The sequence below is a fragment of the Salmo salar genome, chromosome ssa19, assembly GCF_905237065.1.
Source record: "Salmo salar chromosome ssa19, Ssal_v3.1, whole genome shotgun sequence".
Lineage (NCBI taxonomy): Eukaryota > Metazoa > Chordata > Actinopteri > Salmoniformes > Salmonidae > Salmo > Salmo salar.
The window spans coordinates 76,342,664-76,360,978 of NC_059460.1; the positions used below are offsets into that span (position 1 = coordinate 76,342,664).

At 44.9% G+C, this 18,315-nt stretch overlaps 2 protein-coding genes across 3 annotated transcripts; one reads left to right on the forward strand and one right to left on the reverse strand.

Annotated features, from left to right (window-relative positions):
• The first annotated feature begins 104 nt into the window (after positions 1 to 104).
• Positions 105 to 11,987, forward strand: LOC106579646 (protein APCDD1-like). Its single transcript, XM_014159755.2, has 5 exons — positions 105 to 521; positions 848 to 1,043; positions 2,655 to 3,207; positions 8,933 to 9,254; positions 10,315 to 11,987. Exons 1-5 carry the CDS (start codon positions 476 to 478, stop codon positions 10,764 to 10,766), a joined length of 1,569 nt encoding a protein of 522 aa, XP_014015230.1. The 5' UTR covers positions 105 to 475; the 3' UTR covers positions 10,767 to 11,987.
• LOC100196469 (VAMP (vesicle-associated membrane protein)-associated protein A) lies at positions 11,803 to 17,255 on the reverse strand. Of its 2 annotated transcripts, NM_001141498.2 has the most exon segments (7): positions 12,398 to 12,707; positions 12,898 to 12,918; positions 12,988 to 13,074; positions 14,680 to 14,760; positions 15,364 to 15,467; positions 15,881 to 16,033; positions 16,985 to 17,089. In NM_001141498.2, coding segments are annotated over 7 exon segments (666 nt in total). In that variant the 5' UTR covers positions 17,043 to 17,089; the 3' UTR covers positions 12,398 to 12,545.
• Positions 17,256 to 18,315: the final 1,060 nt, after the last annotated feature.

Below are 18,315 nucleotides of genomic sequence, written 5' to 3' on the forward strand. Positions count from 1 at the left end.
AGTTGACTTTGATCATGTTCAGAATAGGGTTTGACTCATCGGGTTGTTTGGGGGGGGGCTGAGTCACAGCACGAGTGCCCTCCTACGAAAGAAAACAGGACTTGTTGTGTGCTGTCAACTATGACACAGACAGACGACAGAGCGAGATGTTCGTCCAATTTAAAATCATTTAAAAAGTCGGATAGAGGAAACCTATAACAAAATAAATTACAAAGTTGCTCTATGAGTCACATCGAACAACGACTTTATTAGTATATTATGAAATGAACTCGTATCAGAGCATCAAGCCACGTTTCTGAGAATGATTGACATCGGAATGTTCTGCGAGGTATTTTATTATTCTGCAATGAACGGTTGGTGATGAAAGGAACAAATGAGAAGAAAGGCAACTGATAATGAATAATACTTGTTAATGGACATAGGAGTGGTTCTTAGCTAATAAATAAAAAAGGTGTCGTCTCAGTCAAGACTAACAATGTTACTGATGAAATGGATTGTCTCTACTGCTGTTCTTTTCAATGGTGAGTTTGGAACATTCAGGTGTAAGTATTTACTAGTGATGTAGCCTAAATATGTTTTATTCCGTATCTATATTGGGCGATATCCTATAATGTTCATTTATATGTAGCCTACCAATTATGTGAAAATGTAATTATGAACAACACCTAGTGGATGATTGTGATATTTCAGTATTAAGTAATAGATCTTTAGCAACGCATGCACTATATTTCCATGTTTGTATAGTAAACTTTTCATAAATGTATAGTATGCTACTAAAGCATATATAATAAAAAAATTACTAACTCATGGAAAAGTTTCCAATGACATCACTCTTTCTCCGCTCCAGGTATTTGTCATGGCTCTCTGCTTCACTCAGACATAAGAGCCAGTGTCGGGACCCTGGGGAGGAAACATGGGCAGCGGCATCAGCACGCTGCTATTGTGGGATTTCAGTGTCAGTACATGCTCCAGCATCTCCAAGCTGGAGACCAGATCTCAGTGCATATGCCCCCCAACATCGCAGGCCACTGGGTATCCACCAGGTAATATCATGTGTAACATGCGCAATTAAACTGTTTGCTATGAACCCTTATTTAGTACAGAATTGTAAGAATGTATAGTCAATATATTGTAGCGATGTCAAAGGGTAGTCCTGACTGGAGCTTTAACACAGGACCTTGCAGCTGTAGACACTTCAGCTGGTATTCGAATATATATTTTTTAAACATTTTTAACCTTTATTTGACTTATTCTAAGATATCTGAACTTCTTGCGGAGGTTGCTAGGCGTTGGGTTTTGTATTTATTAATGATCCCCATTAGTTCCTGCGAAGGAAACAGCTACTCTTCCTGGTGGTCTAGCAACATTAAAGCAGTTATATGCAATTACAAATATTACATGACAAAAAAAAATGTACAATGTATAAACATAATGTATAAAATTAGGGCCTGTAGGACCTTCCTTGTTAATAGTGTTGTTAAGAAGGCAGAGTAGTGCTTTATTATGGCCAGACCTCTCCCCATCTTAGCTACTGTTGCGTCAATGTGTTTTGAACATGACAGTTTACAATCCAGGGTTACTCCAAGCAGTTTAGTCACCTCAATTTGCTCAATTTCAAGATTTAGTCGAGGTTTTGGGTTTAGTGAATGATTTGTCCCAAATACAATGTTTTTATTTTTGAAATATTTAGGACAAAATTATTTCTTTCCACCCATTCTGAAAGTGACTCCAGCTCTTTGTTAAGCAGTGATTTCCTTCGCTGTAGTAGCTGACGTGTATAGTGTTGAGTCACCCATCCGCGCAGTGGTGGTTCTAGACCATTTCAACTGGGGGGGGGGCAAGCTGGGGCCAGTTGTACTGTTAGAGGGGCCAGTTACATTAGACGTTATTGTTGTCATATCGTTTTCTTCACTTTCTTCACATTAGTTATGTAAAAAATATGTCATACTCCACATTTAGGGGGGCCACAAGGGGATCCAAAATTGTTGTCACAGGGGCACTGGACCCCCCCCCAGAACCGCTAGTGCATCCGCGTAAATATACACACTGGCTTTACTCATGCCACTTTAAGCCAGTGACATGTCATTTATTTATTGCCTTACCTCCCTAATCTTACCTCATTTGCACACACTGTATATAGATTTTTTCTATTGAGTTATTGACTGTACGTTTGTTTATTCCATGTGTAACTCTGTGCTGTTGTTTGTGTCGCACTGCTTTGCTTTATCTTGGCCAGGTCGCAGTTGTAAATGAGAACTTGTTCTCGACTGGCCTACCTGGTTAAATAAAGGCGAAATTTAAAAAAATTATAATAAATTAGTAAAGATTTAAAAAAGTAAGTGGTCTAGACAGCTGCCCAGGGAAATGCCTGATTCTACCTGGATTATGTTGGAGAGGCTTCCATTAAAGAACACCCTCTGGGTTAAGGTCACTCACTACAAGATACAGTACAATAGTACTGTTCTGTATGAAAGCCTACTTGGCACAACAACAGGTTCAGCTTCAGACTTCTTAGTGTAAAGTCTTAGGTGTTGAATCGACTGGTGAAATTAAAGGTGGGGGGGTCGACTCTAGTTACCCACCAGACTCACTGCATAATACCGAAATAACAAATCATTTGACTAAGCCAATTTCATTAATGTTTTCCCCATCAGCTGTGAGGTTAGGCCTGGGTCAGAGTTCATCACCAGGTCCTATCTCTTCCACCACAACCACACCTTCCAGGTCCTCCAGTTCCACTACCGGGACAACCGCTGCTCCTCCCCCACATACACCCTCCTCGCCCGGGGCAAGCTGTACCTGCGCCAGGCCTCCTGGGTGGTTCGCGGAGGCACCGAGGCCGACTATCAGCTTCACAGCGTCCAGGTTGTGTTCCACAGCCCCGAGGCAGCCATGGACCTCAGCCAGTGGCTCAAGCCCAGCTGTGGACCTCCGTCCCTAGGTGGAGGGGGAAAGTGGGAGCCCTGGGAGCCCCACGTCAGCTATGACCTGTGGAGTGAGGAGGAGCAGGGGAGGGACTGTGCCCATAGGCTGGGTTTCACTATGAATGAGCTGCAGCTGGTGCGTGTGGAGCGGCGCCGCCGTCATGGTGTCTGGCTCCCTGATGACCACAACGAGGAGCTCTTCCTGGGGGACGTCCACACTGAGCACACCCAGAGGACCCACCACACACCCACCAGCTACCAGCCGCCACTGCAGAACACCAAGGTCAGTCATAGAGATATATATTATGCTCTAATCTAGTCTACTATATTTCTATGGTCAGGGTCTCTTTGTTATCACATCCATACTGAGACCCCATGACAGAGAATCCTTTTCGATTTTTGGGCAGATAGTATCATTTTCAAGCATCTGTGAATTGTGAATCTGTTTGTCAAATCCCTACCAACTGAAAGTATTGTGGGTATTAAAGATGACAAACTGTTGCAGCAATGAAACTACACATGTACAGTAATTGATACGTGATATTCCAGGGCTGTGTATTCCTATTTTCTTTGAACAATCACAGTATTGTCTGTATGTTTTTGTACACAACGACAGACACGTTATGTGAAATGGGAGATAATATGAATTGTGCAAACTGCAAACCCAGCAGCAGAGAAGATCCATGGATTGCAGTGATCATCCGTTGGTTGGTTTTCCACGGGCGCTCTTCAAAGAGAATAGCAAAGAGTGGCGCAGTATGCTCTGCTCTGAATTTCTGAATTCCTGCCCTTACTCTGTGGTAGTGTTGGTGCCTGAGGCTGTACCAAGGACAGAGGGATAAAACTAGAGCCGGACCAGAGAGATGGAACCAGGCCTTCAGTTCAGAAGCTCCCTCCTTTCTTCCCACTCACAAAAGGATTCGTCCCTTTCATGTCGTCGTCCCCCCCCCAGCATTTACCCATATATCTACCAGCATGTATTTTTTTGAACTAATACAAACAACTCCCTGCCTATAAAGTGTCAGGTCAATGTAAATGAGCTGTGGTTAAAAGCTGAGGCGATTGATGTTGAAAGTGACTCATGCATGCAATGGTGGTGGAGTTACAGTCAGCCTTGAATGAATAGAGTTAGTCACGTTCAGCTAAAACATTAATCTGATGCTCAACCACCGAGTGCAATCTATAAAGGGCTCCACACATAACAGGGGCTTGATGAGCTAATTTACGATATTGTACTCACAACCCAATGACAAGAATCCAAAGCCATAAAGGCAGTCATAGCGTATGATGACATTTTTTATGTTCTGGATGTGAAAATAGCTTATTTTATTTTATTTGTCTATTAAACTGTGTCTCCGTATTCGCCGCTAATGTCATTTTGAAACACGTACCTGTGGCTGATACTGTTTAATGAAGGACTTGAGACCAAGGCACAGACGGCACCTACTGCTTTTCAATGAGCCCCATCCAGAGAAGAGAGAGAGGAGAAGTAGCCCCATCACCGAGTGCATTTTCCAGGCCAGAGAGAAGCTTTTGATTCTTTGCCTTTGGTGGTTGTTTTCATCCCTGCCATCAATCTAGGATGGCAGACCCATGTTAAATGATCTGTTTATTATCTATGCATAGTTACTTTACCCCTACCTACATGTCAGTGGAGGCTCCTCAGAGGAGGAAGGGGAGGACCATCCTCCTAAGTGAATTTCATTTTAAAAAATGTTTAAAAACATTTTTAAAAGTTCTCCTTTTTAGTTAAAATTATACAAAATATATTACCGTCACCAAATAATTGATTGAAACACACTGTTTTGCAATGAAGGTCTATAGTAGCCTCAACAGCACTCTGTAGGGTAGCACCATGGTGTAGCCGGAGGACAGCTAGCTTCCATCCTCCTCTTGGTACATTGATCAATACAAAACCTAGGAGGCTCATGGTTCTCACCCCCTTCCATAGACTTACACAGTAATTATGACAACTTCCGGAGGACGTCCTCCAACCTATCAGAGCTCTTGCAGCATGAACTGACATGTTGTCCACCCAATCAAAGAATCAGAGAATTAATCTAGTACTGAAAGCATAAGCTACAGCTAACTAGCACTGCAGTGCATAAAATGTGGTGAGTAGTTGACTCAAAGAGAGAGAAAGACAATAGTTGAACTGTTTTCAAGAAATTAATTTCTTCAAAAATGAAGGAGAGGAGAGAGATTTCATCATTTCTTTTCACTTTTAGTTTCACTTACTTAGCTAGCAAGTTCAGCTGGCTAGTCGAGCCTACTCAAACACCTGCTATGTTAGCTAGCTGGCTATGACTATCCAACATAACACTGGAACTCTTCCAAGTCAAGGTAAGCTTTTGGTTTTATACATTTATTGCCACCGGGGCCCCCCGGTGTAACTGCTAAACTGCTTACCGACTATACACTGTAATGTTACTGCATGATTGTAGCGGGTTTACTAACAGATTAGTTATATTAGCTATTTTGACTAGGACGTTACTTTAGCTAATATGGGGACAACGATGTATGCTGTGTGTAGCGGTTATGACATGGTTTGAAAGGTTTTTTCGTCTGGTCACATACAGCTTATGTGTTGTGCATTGAAGTCCACAAATGAAGGGAAAAGGTGAAAGGAGGAGAGGGCATAGAGGTGAGAAGGAATAAAAAGTGGCTGCTATGAAAGTGAACTGTGTTTGCGGGTGATCAGGGGTGTATTCATTCCGCCAATTCTGTTGAAAAACGTTTCTTAAACGGAAGCAAACGAAACGGGGATAAATACCTGAATTTGTCCAATAGAAACTATCATTTGCAACTGTTGGAAAAGATAAGCTAGATGCAGGCAAGAGTGTGCAAGGCGGTATTGAATGTGTCACTGTGTGTCACCTCAAAATGTTGTCTCTAATGTTTCATTCATAGGCTAGGTTGTAGCAACCGCATGATGGGTATAGGGAAAATTTGAGGATCATGTAGTAGCCTAAACCTATCGATGTTACATTGAACTGGGTGAATGGGAATATGAATGACAATCATCCAATAAGGCTGTAATAGAAATAAGGCCATGCTCTTGAAAGAAATGAATTGTCCTCCCTCATCATAAATGGCACTGACCGCCACTGCTACATGTACAAATGACCTCGACTAACCTGTACCTCCGCACATTGACTCGGTACTATTGTTTTTTTATTGTGTTACTTTTTTAGTAAATCTTTTCTTAACTCTATTTTCTCAAAACTGGTTAAGGGCTTGTAAGTAAGCATTTCACTGTAAGGTGAATACCTGTTGTATTCGGCGCATATGACAAATAAAATTGTATCTGATTTGCAGTGGTGCCAGGAACACTCCCAAGTAGCATATGAGAAGACAGTCTGCCAAGCTTCTCCTTTATTAGCTGGGTGGGTCAGAGTCAAACAACAGTTTGAATGGCCTCGTTTGTGTTTTTCATCATCATGATTGATTGTCTGTTGACATTTCAGTGTTACCATCAGTGATGCTATTTATCACCATGCTGTGACTCATTAAACCGCTTAGAAATCTGAAATATAGTTCAGACTTGTAATGCTTGGGCGTAGTGGAGGACGAATCAGACGCAGGAAGCATACGGGTGATGGCTTTTTAATGAGCGACACAGCAAAACACCTGCCACCCCAAATAGCGAACTGAGCGCACACAAAAATCAAAGTGCCCCAAACACAGGGGACAAAACACAATGAGCGCAAAACCACGCACTAGCGCTAAATACATACAGCGCGTCACAAAGAAACCAACAGAGAAACAATCCCGCACAAAGAGCAGGCGGGCCAACTAGCTAATATAGCCCCGCTAATCAACCCAACTAAGGACAGGTGCAAACAATAACAGAAAGGGGAAAACAAAAAGGAATCAGTGGCAGCTAGTAGGCCGGTGACGACAACCGCCGAGCGCCACCCGAGCAGGAGGGGGCGCCACCTTCGGTGGGAGTTGTGACAGTACCCCCCCCCCCCCCCCCCCGACGCACTGCTCCTGCAGCGCGCCGACACCGGCCTCGAGGGCGACCCGGAGGGCGAGGCGCAGGGCGATCCGGGCGGAGGCGATGGAAATCCTTCAACATGGATGGGTCCAAGACGTCCTCCGCCGGTACCCAGCACCTCTCCTCCGGGCCGTACCCCTCCCAGTCCACCAGGAACTGCAGGCCCCTCACCCGGCGTCTCGAGTCCAGAATGGCCCATATGCTGTACGCCGGGGACCCCCCGATGTCCAGAGGGGCGGAGGGACCTCCGGAACCTCACCTTCCTGTAGGGGACCAGCTACCACTGGCCTGAGGAGAGACACATGAAACGAGGGGTTAATACGGTAATAGGAAGGGAGTTGTAACCGATAACACACCTCGTTTATCCTCCTCAGGACTTTGAAGGGCCCCACACACTGCGGCCCCAGCTTCCGGCAGGGCAAGCGGAGGGGCAGGTTCCGGGTCGAGAGCCAGACCCTGTCCCCCAGTACGAACACGGGGGCCTCACTGCGGTGGCGGTCAGCGCTCCTCTTCTGCCGTCCACTTGCTTGCTTCAGGGATTCCTGGACGGCTCTCCAGGTCTCCTTGGAGCGCTGTACCCATTCCTCCACCGCAGGAGCCTCGGTCTGGCTCTGGTGCCATGGTGCCAGGACCGGCTGGTAACCCAACACACACTGAAAGGGTGACAGGTTAGTGGAGGAGTGACGAAGTGAGTTCTGGGCTAACTCCGCCCACTCCCGTACCTCACCCACTCCCCTGGCCGGTCCTGGCAATATGACCGCAAAAACCTGCCCACCTTCTGGTTCACCCTCTCCGCCTGCCCATTGCTCTCGGGGTGATAACCGGAGGTCAAACTGACTGAGACCCCCAGACGCTCCATAAACCCCTTCCAGACCCTGGATGTGAACTGGGAACCTCGATCAGAGACAATGTCCTCCGGCACCCCGTAGTGCCTGAAGACGTGGGTAAATAGGGCCTCCGCAGTCTGCAGGGCCGTAGGGAGACCGGGCAACGGGAGGAGACGGCAGGACTGAAAACTGATCTACAACCACCAGGATCGTAGTGCTCCCCTGAGACGGGGGGAGATCTGTCAGGAAGTTTACAGATAGGTGCGACCATGGCCGTTGTGGAACGGGGAGGGGCTGTAACTTCCCTCTCGGGAGATGCCTAGGAGCCTTACTCTGGGCGCACACCGAACAGGAAGAGACATAGAACCTCACGTCCTTAGCCAAGGTGGGCCACCAGTACTTCCCCCTGAGACTCCGCACTGTCCTCGCCACACCAGGATGACCCGAAGAGGGTAGAGTGTGAGCCCACTGAATCAATTGATCACGGACACCGAGCGGCATGTACATGCGACCCACGGGACACTGCGAAGGCGCAGGTTCCAATACTAACGCCCGCTCGATGTCCGAGTCCACCTCCCATACCACCGGTGCCACCAGCATAGACGCTGGAATGATGGGAGTCGGATCGATGGGCCGGTCCTCAGTGTCATAGAGACGGGACAGCGCGTCGGCCCTCGTGTTCAGGGAGCCTGGTCTATAGGAAATCGTGAACCTAAACCGGGTGAAGAACATGGCCCACCTTGCCTGACGCGGACTGAGCGCACACAAAAATCTAAGTGCCCCAAACACAGGGGATAAAACACAATGAGCGCAAAACCACACACTAGCGCTAAATACATACAGCGCGTCACAAAGAAACCAACAGAGAAACAATCCCGCACAAAGAGCAGGCGGGCCAACTAGCTAATATAGCCCCGCTAATCAACCAAACTAAGGACAGGTGCAAACAATAACAGAAAGGGGGAAAACAAAAATAATCAGTGGCAGCTAGTAGGCCGGTGACGCCGACCGCTGAGCGCCACCCGAGCAGGAGGGGGCGCCACCTTTGGTGGGAGTCGTGACAAGACTTTTGTGTTAAACATCAAAATGGGATGCATTCCAACATCTACAGTCTCTTGCTGGTGTGTGAATTTCTTTTGAATCACAATATGAAAACGTAACATTCTGAAACATTATTGCAGAACCATGAGCGTACCTGCAGTGTCTGCCGAGTCATTGCCGGGGCGGACGAGCACCATCCTCCCATCCTGCCCTGCGAAGACAACCTGCCCGTCAAACTAGAGGGCCAATGGGTGAGCCAGCGCTGCGAGGTACGCCCTGGGGTCCTCTTCCTGACCCGCCATTTTGTTTTCCACGACCACAACTGCACTTGGGAGGGTCACTACTGGCATTACGCCGACCCAGTGTGCAGACAGCCAACGTTCAGCCTGTACGCCCGGGGTCACTACAGCCACGCGGTCCTATCCACCAGGGTAATGGGAGGGACAGAGTTTGTCTTCACAGGTAGGTGTTACTGTCACAATAAATCTAAATATACTGAACAAAAATATAAAACAAAACATTCCACAATTTCTAAGATTTTACTGACTTAGAGTTAAAAACTCAGTCTATTTAAATAAATTCATCAGGTCCTAATCTATGGATTTCACATGACTGGGAATACAAATGTGCATCTGTTGATCACAGGATCAGAAAACCAGTCAGTATCTGGTCAGTACCAGTCAGTATCCACCATTTGCCTCATGCAGCGTGATACATCTCCTTCGCTTAGCGTTGATCAGGCTGTTGATAGTGGCCTATGGTATGTTGTCCCACTCCTCTTCAATGGCTGTGTGAAGTTGCTGGATATTGGTGGGAACTGGAACACGTTGTCGTACACGTCGATCCAGAGCATCCCAAACATGCTCAATGGGTGACATGTCTGGTGAGTATGCAGGCCGTGGAAAAACGGGGGCATTTTCAGCTTCCAGGAATTGTGTACACATCCTTGCTACATGGGGCTGTGCATTAGCATGCTGAAATGTGAGGTGATGGCGGCGGATGAATGGCACGACAATGGGCCTCAGGATCTCGTCATGCTATCTTTGTGCATTTCAATTTCCATCAATAAAATGCATTTATGTTTGTTGTCTGTAGCTTATGCCTGCCTGTACCATAACCCCACCGCCGACCTTGGGGCACTCTGTTCACAACGTTGACATCAGCAAACTGTTTGCCCACACGACGCCATACACCTGGTCTGCGGTTGTGAGGCCAGTTTGACGTACTGCAAAATTCTTTAAAACAACATTGGAGGTGGCTTATGGTAGTCAGCATGCCAATTGCACGCCCCTTAAAAACTTGAGGCATCTGTGGCATTGTGTTGTGTGACAAAACTGCACATTTTAGAGTGGCATTTTATTGTCCCCAGCACAAGGTGCACCTGTGTAATGAAACATGGGACCAACACTTTACATGTTGCATTTATATTTTTGTTCAGTGTATATAAATGATCACAGCTAATGATCATGCCATTATTAGTGTGCATAACAACCAACCTGACTAATCCCCTCTTGGTCTTCAGTGGACCACATGAGGGTGACCCCAATGGACCGGGCCACCACCTCCCTGCTCAACGTCTTCCAGGGCAAGGAGTGCGGGGCGGAGGGCTCATGGCGCCAGGGTCTGGAGCAGGATGTCACCCCCACCCATGGCTGTGCTGCCCTGGGCATCCGGCTGCCCCACACTGAGTACGAACTCTTCCGCATGGAGCGAGACTATGCGAACCGCCTCCTTCTCTTCAACGGCCAGAGGCCCACGGATGGCTCCAGCCCTAACCAGCCCCACAAGACAGCCACCTCCTACCAGGCTCCCCTAGTGCAGTGTGCAGGGGCTGGCCACGGGCCAGCAGAGTGGAGGGAAACTGACGAGCTCCAAAGACTGTGGAGTAGCTGCTGCAGACACAGAGGTAGTGGCATGGTGGATATGGTTAGACTGCTGCTTATTACTGCTATCTCCATTCTGCATCTCAGGTAGGAGTAGCTGAATGTTACTGTTGTTGTGGAGCAGCACTTCATTGACTGTGTATTGGACTTTCAGACTCTTTGAATACAGCATATGTGATGGCAATGTTGAATTGTTACATTCTATTATTCAGAGTCGTGTTCAGTAGACATCAAATGAAGAAAACGCTTTGACAGGAAGTGAAACTGGGAAGTACTGTACTCGTCCAATAAGAAATGCTTTTTTCCTATGGTGTGCCCAACACAACACAAGTTGTCTATGGCCGTGATTCAATCTGATTGTGATTTGTCGACAATGTGCCATCAGCGATCGACAGTTTATACATACATTTTTAGACTTATACATTTTTTTTATTTAACTACGCAAGTCAGTTAAGAACAAATTCTTATTTACAATGACGGCCTACCCCGGCCAAACCCTAATGACGCTGGGCTAATTGTGCACCGCCCTATGGGACTCCCAATTACGGCCAGTTGTGATACAGCCTGGATTCAAACCAGGGTCTGTAGTGACGCCTCTAGCACTGAGATGCAGTGCCTTAGACCACTGCGCCCCTCAATACATTTTAGTCATACATATTGATTCTTGAAGACTATAACTTATGCCTCATGAGCTTAGTTCAACTGTTATACCCAATCAAACTTCTTTTAACTCCAATATTTGTAAACATTGTAAATGTAAACTCTGTATAGCCTCAACACATGGTCAAACTATACATTTGATGTAACGGATGGGCGACGGCTTTGTTGTTTTAACTGCTGATTGGCCCTAAAGACCTATTTGGTCATTTCCAAATGAGCTGACATATGCAGCGTTTACCGTGAATGCAGTCTCCGCAAATATTGCCTTTAAAAGCTGCATTGTCGACAAAGCGCAATCGGATTGAATCCTGGCCTGTGGTATCATGCTTCATGCAGCTCACTCCAATGACATTTGCATGTTCATCACAGAGTTCGGGATTTTGGAGTTAACAAAATGGAAGATACCGTATACAAATTAAGCCTTGCTCTTCCTCAAAGACAAATGATTAACAAAGATGACAAGCCACTAGAATGTTAAAGATTTTATTTCTTTTTCATCAATGTTAAATACCATGGGACAGGACTGCAAGAACGTAGATCTTTTTGCCTCACAAGGGATATAGAATTTGTGTAAAGAAAAAAAATAATCTAGAAAGAATTGTAATAATAAAATTCATTTTTTATAATTATGTGTTTATGTCAGTAGGGAAAAGGAAAAATAAATGTCTGTAGGAGACACCTATATTCCCAGCATACTGTATCATTTCACATACCTCAAGAAAAACCAAGATTTGAAGAATTCAGTGAAAATGAGAATGTTTCAGCAACATGTAGCAGTCTTTTGTTTGGAAGGTTTTTTCTTAAAATGATTAAAATAACAGACAAGACACTGAACATTCCAACTCTTATTAAAACCACAGAGAGAGAGAGCTCATTTTTATTTATTTTTTTGCTTCCAAGGTCACAAACCCAGTGCCCCGACTCACCTGTTATCAATGCTCTGATAAATGTACAATTTACATTTTCCCCCAAACATCCCTCCCCTGATTCCTCACCCCCAAAAAAGATCAGGAAAAACTCCCAAAAAAGGAGAAAGCTCATTCCTCTGTTTTTCCACGTGTACTAACCATGTGAGATTGTAAAAGGCGAGGCCTGCTTATGATTGGGTACACAGAACATATGTACGTACGCCGTGAGCTGGCGCTACGGCCAGGCCCTTGGAGACAAAGGAGCCCATGCCGGCTCACTTTCCTTTTCTCTCGCTCCACCCCTACAAGACAAACTTCCCTAGGAAGAATCCAATGAAGATGGCTGCTATGACGACCAGTAGCGAGGGGAGGTAACTGGAAGAATGCTGTTTGTTCATCGTGGCGCCCGAGCTGGAGACTATGTTGTCTGACCGGTGGGCCTTCCTCATCCTCAGGCCCTCGTCCTGAGAGGACAAACACAGTAGGTTAAAACCAAGGCTTTCACACATGCTTCTCTACCACAGACATAGGCCGAAGCCAATATCATCTTAACAAGAACATTGTCTTCACAATATATTACCGTATATATTACCAATATATAATACTATCCTAATACCGCCTCAATCTTAGACATCACACAACCTATGACCATACCTTGAGTTGTCTGTTCTCGTCTGAGAGTTTGCCCACATCATACTGCAGCCTCTTGCACTCGTCCATCAGTTTCTTCATCTCAGAGTCGTCCATGGACGCGCTGATTGGCTTGGGCGCCGACGTGCCATCAGCGTTGGAGTTGAGGACGGGGGCAGCTTTGGTTGCATCAACATCATCCTGGAAGCAATGAAAGTGGAAAAAGGTGGCAAAAAGACAAACGTGAACAAGAGGCTAGCTTCCCTCCTGACATTGCTGTACATGCCAACCACACAAACTCAACACGCTTTAGAGTAGACCAAACTTCATGAAACTGTTCAGCCGATGGATTTTTTAACTTTTTTTTAATAAAATGGTGTTAATTAGTTTGAAATTAGTATGAAGCGTTAATACGTTTTCATTCAGACTACTATTCTAATTACAACCAGCTACGGCAGGGGAATAATTATTTTGGGTAGATGAGAAATTATTTCTAAATTATATATATATATTTTTTTTTTTAACAGACCTTTCTCTAATCCACAAATCGATTTTGACGAGAGGAGAAGGAAAAAAAAGGATAAAAAAAAAAAAAAGTTAAAATCGGTGCGGCCCTCCATTGAATTTTGAAAGCCCAGTGTGACCCTTCAGCCAAAAAGTTTGCCCACCCCTGGCCTACAGTGAGTAAACGACACCTGAACTTCAACTTCCTGTCCTGCCACAAACCTGCCACTCCCTGCCTCGCACTGAGCTGGGTGCTGACATGAACTCTGGGAGGTCGCTGGCGTCGTTGGCTGCGGTACTCTCCGGGGGTGAAGGCTGCTCTGTCGCCCAGGTGCCTGGTGCTGAGCTTGGGGGTCTGCTCTGGCCCTGGGGTGATGAGGGGTCTGCCCATGGCCCTACCACTGGTCTCCCTGGCACTACCGCTAGGCTATCGCACGAGGGGGAGGCACAAGCAACATGCATGCCAATAGATAATGTATATAGCTTTGTGTTGTTTAGTGGTTGCTTGGATTGTAAGGTAGAACATTCGACACTCAATGTATTATAAACGGTTATACACTCTTACTGCGTTGAATAAACAAAACGGACCTATCACATACTAGGAACAAGCTTCCATTCAAATCTCAATTGTTACAAGCGGTGAGTATTTCAGATATGACTTTGGGGAAGTTTGAGGTAGAAATGCTGGTTAGTACAGCAGCTATTTACTTCAAATCATCAAAAATCCATGATATCATTAGCACCCATCAAATGACAGTACCTAGGCAAAGGCAGAGAAAGGAACAATCAACAGTAACAGGGCAAGGAGAGGGAGAGAAATCCAAGTAGAATCTAGGAGAAAATGTGAAAAAGATGCATTGACAGACAACATTGACTTGTGGCCGTGACAACAGTACAACATTGGAGGTATAATATCAAACAATTATAACCTGGGTGGTTTGAGCCCTGAATGCTGATTGGCTGAAAGCTGTGGTATATCAGACCGTATACCAGGGGTATGACAAAACATGTATTTTTAGTGGTCTAATTACGTTGGTAACAAGTTTATAATAGCAATAACGCCCCTCGGGAGTTTGTGATATATGGCCAATACACCACGGCTAAGGGCTGTGTCCAGGCACTCCACGTTGCATCGTGCTTAGGAACAGCCCTTAGCCGTGGTATATTGGCCATATATCACAAACTATATATCACACCCCCTCGTGCCTTATTGCTTAAATATAACACCAGAACCCCTGATGGCAGCTGACAGAATTTCCACTCCTTTGGAAAGTCTAGCCTTTACTACTCTACACTACTTACCATTTTATTGTTGTCAGTGGGCAGTTCGAACACACATCTCAGCTTGGAGTCCATGAAATCATCTGGCGTTGCATCTTTCCACTGTGGAGATTCAACAAGTAGAAGTTGAGATTGACAAGTAAATGATAAGGTGAACAACACAGATTGATCAGTTGATCACAGGGACCGCTGATGGAATAACAATGAACATGCAATATTGTCAGTTACAAGTCTATAGACATTAGGATGTGGAAATGCTGATACATCTGTGTAATATGCCATTTGCTGCCCTCCGCTGGAGCAATCATAAAAAGCATTTTGCATACAGTACTGCAGGATTCTCCAACTGGCAGACCAGATAATTTTATTTGGCCCACTAAATTCTGAGCTCAAACAAAAAACAAAACAAGACTAAAAACACCAGCAAATCAGCTCCAAGTGATTTTAATTCTGGAAATCTGTACTGAAACCTGGAAATCTGTACTGAAACCTGGAAATCTGTACTGAAACCTGGAAATCTGTACTGAAACCTGGAAATCTGTACTGAAACCTGGAAATCTGTACTGAAACCTGGAAATCTGTACTGAAACCTGGAAATCTGTACTGAAACCTGGAAATCATCAAAAGCAGGTTTTCCTTTGATGACATAGCTACTAACATAAAGCACAATATGTATTTGGTAGTAATATGGACAGGAAAACTTACCACTGCATCCATGTCTGTAGCAGTGGATGGTGCAAAGATTGTCTGTACCATGAATTTGTGTTTACTTTTTTCATTGGGGTCATAGTCAAAGGGCTGCAGCATTACTGTTGAGACAGAAGATATGGGGTCAAAACTGGGGTCATGACTATGCATACATATAGGCCTACTGATACATGCATTTGACATTTACATGCCTGATTCATCTATACTTGGGGCGGCAGGTAGCCTAGTGGTTAAGCGCGTTGGCCCAGTAACCGAAAGGTTGCTAGATCAAATCCCTGAGCTGACAAGGTAAAAATCTGTCGTTCTGCCCCTGAACAAGGCAATTAACCCACTGTTCCTAGGCCGTCATTGTAAATAAGAATTTGTTCTTAACTGACTTGCCTTGTTAAATAAAGGTAAAATAAAAAAACGTACAAAGTCATACAATTAATTCAAGTGGAAAGGGATATAATTTGTTGTTGTTTGATGTTGTTGGCAGCACAGTGAAAAAGGTCTGCAAATACAAAATCCTTACCAGAGACAGTGACAGTGGCTCCTGACTCAATCATGCCGCTGTTGGGCCTTACACAGTACCGGCGAGGTGCCGTAGTCTTCACTTTGAAGCATACTTTTCGGTCAGAGGGATTTTTTAGCTTGAGGTTTGTGGTCACTACATCTGTGAAGGGACCTGTATTGGAGAGAAAGGAGATGGTGTTGAGGGTCAATGGAGTCACCTGTACAATGCACACAACAGACGCAAATGACAACCAACTAGTTACACGTTATGGCAAATGATTTTCTATATAGTAAAATGACCCATTAAAAACAATAGTGTTAACTGTTGGCTGGGCTCAGATAAACATGTAGCTTAAGGCATAAAAACATAGCCAACTATAATGTGAAAATAGCCTACGGTTACACATAGTTAACTACACATCGTTCTCAACGTGATGAGCACTAAGGATGCGGTCAACAAAATACCATAACAATGCATTAACTATCTGGACACAGTGCAAAGTGTTAATGAGTAGCTAGCTAGCATATGAGCGGTCAGCTTCCTTTACCTAGCTACTATTTCCATTCAACAACTGCAATTTCAGCCGTGTCACCCTAGCTAGCTAGTTAAATAAATCCGGGAAAATATAGTATATGCAATGACTGGTCTAGTCAAATCAGAATGTGTTGCTTGTTAGTTTACCTATCTATCTAACTAGTTAATGTTATAGTAATTACTTGGCCAAAATAACATGTCAGTGAATATTATTTCAGGCTAACGTTAGCTAGCTATCAATGATCCCTGAGTGGCTGACAGCAAACTAACGTTACAGTAGTTAGCTGTGTCAATGCCACAGTAAGAAGTCAGCTAGTTAGGGTAACTAGAGACCATACGCCCTCCGCGGCTGACGATAAATGTTGTACAGTGATAGCTAGCTAGCTCTATGGGTAGCTAACTGGGTACAGGCCCGTAAATCCTCGCTGCCATCTCAAAATGGCGGCGGTATGCGAGAGGTTTCAGTAGGGTTGTTGAAGGTAACACATCCCCGGTCCACGGAGCTGGTAACGTTCGCTAGCTTGCTGGCTAATCCACTGCCGAAAGCGTCTACAAGTGGTAGCTAGCCACCGAAAGTATTCATCTTACCTTTAAATTTGAGATCATACGGCGGTTCAATAACAATGATCTGCTCCAATTTAGACATTGTGTTGTTGAAAGCTGTTCCAAGGAGCCGGTGTTCAGTGAAAAATCAGTCAGAGCCAAAAGACGTGCACACGAGTTACAGTTGTTACGGAAGCGCGCAAAGTACACATCAGCGCGAAACCCGTGCTCTTCACCTGAAGTACAGAGCAGATAACTGTATGGGCAACATAAACATTATCAAATACATTTGGCCCAATAGAACCGTGTTCCTTTTCAGAGGGTCCCTACAGAGCCAAAATATACAGTTTTCCCAGTTTTATTTAACTTTTTAACCCTAAGCAAATAAATTAACAGCACTGACTAAACTCAAATGCATGAATGGCACTGTATATTATTTTTTACATGTGTAGGAAAAACATTATATTGTTTTTTAGGTACGCTTAACCACGACTATAACCATATAATTACATATAGTGACTAAGACATCATTATATTTGACCCTCATCCGTGAAGGGGTGGGTATAATTTGTGGAACATTCCAACAGGAATCTGTTCCAAAAACTTCGTAAATACCAAGGTTGCCAACAAACAACGCATACAAAATTGTAACGCGGCAGATTAAGATACTGGGTAGGGAGTGGGCAATTTAATTACGTTTTTCAGTTACCACGTTTATTCTGAAAAATGTCTGTCCTCACTCTGGTAGCCTAAGGACAAGCTTTAAGAATAAACTACGTGGTGAGTTGATGCCTACTCGGCATCTAGTTAACTAGGTGAATTGATCATGCTACTTTTGTATGCTTTGTCTGTTGGCATCCTTGTACTTTACGAAGTTTTTGGAACAGATTCCTGTTTGAACGTTCCACAAATTATGCCCACCCTCCGTGAAGAGCAAACTTCTCCAGCATGCCAGTAGCCATCCAAGGTGAGCATTTGCCCACTGAAGTCGGTTACGTCGAATTGCAGCCAGGTCAAGACCTTGGCGAGGACAACAGGCATGCAGACTAGCTTCCCTGACACGGGTTCTGACAGTTTGTGCAGAAATTCTTCCGTCGTGCAAACCCAAAGTTTCATCAGCTGTCAGGGTGGCTGGTCTCAGATGATCCCTCAGGTCAAGAAGCCTGATGTGGAGGTCCTGGGCTGGCGTGGTTACACGTGGTCTGCGGTTGTGAGGCCAGTTGGAAGTACTGCCAAATTCTCTAAAACAACGTAATCAAATGTAATGCAGTGAATCGAATCGCTGGTTACTCTGTAGAGAAATTGACATTATATTATTTGGAAACAACTCTGGTAGACATTCCTGCAGTCAGCATGCCAATTGGGTGCTCCAGCAA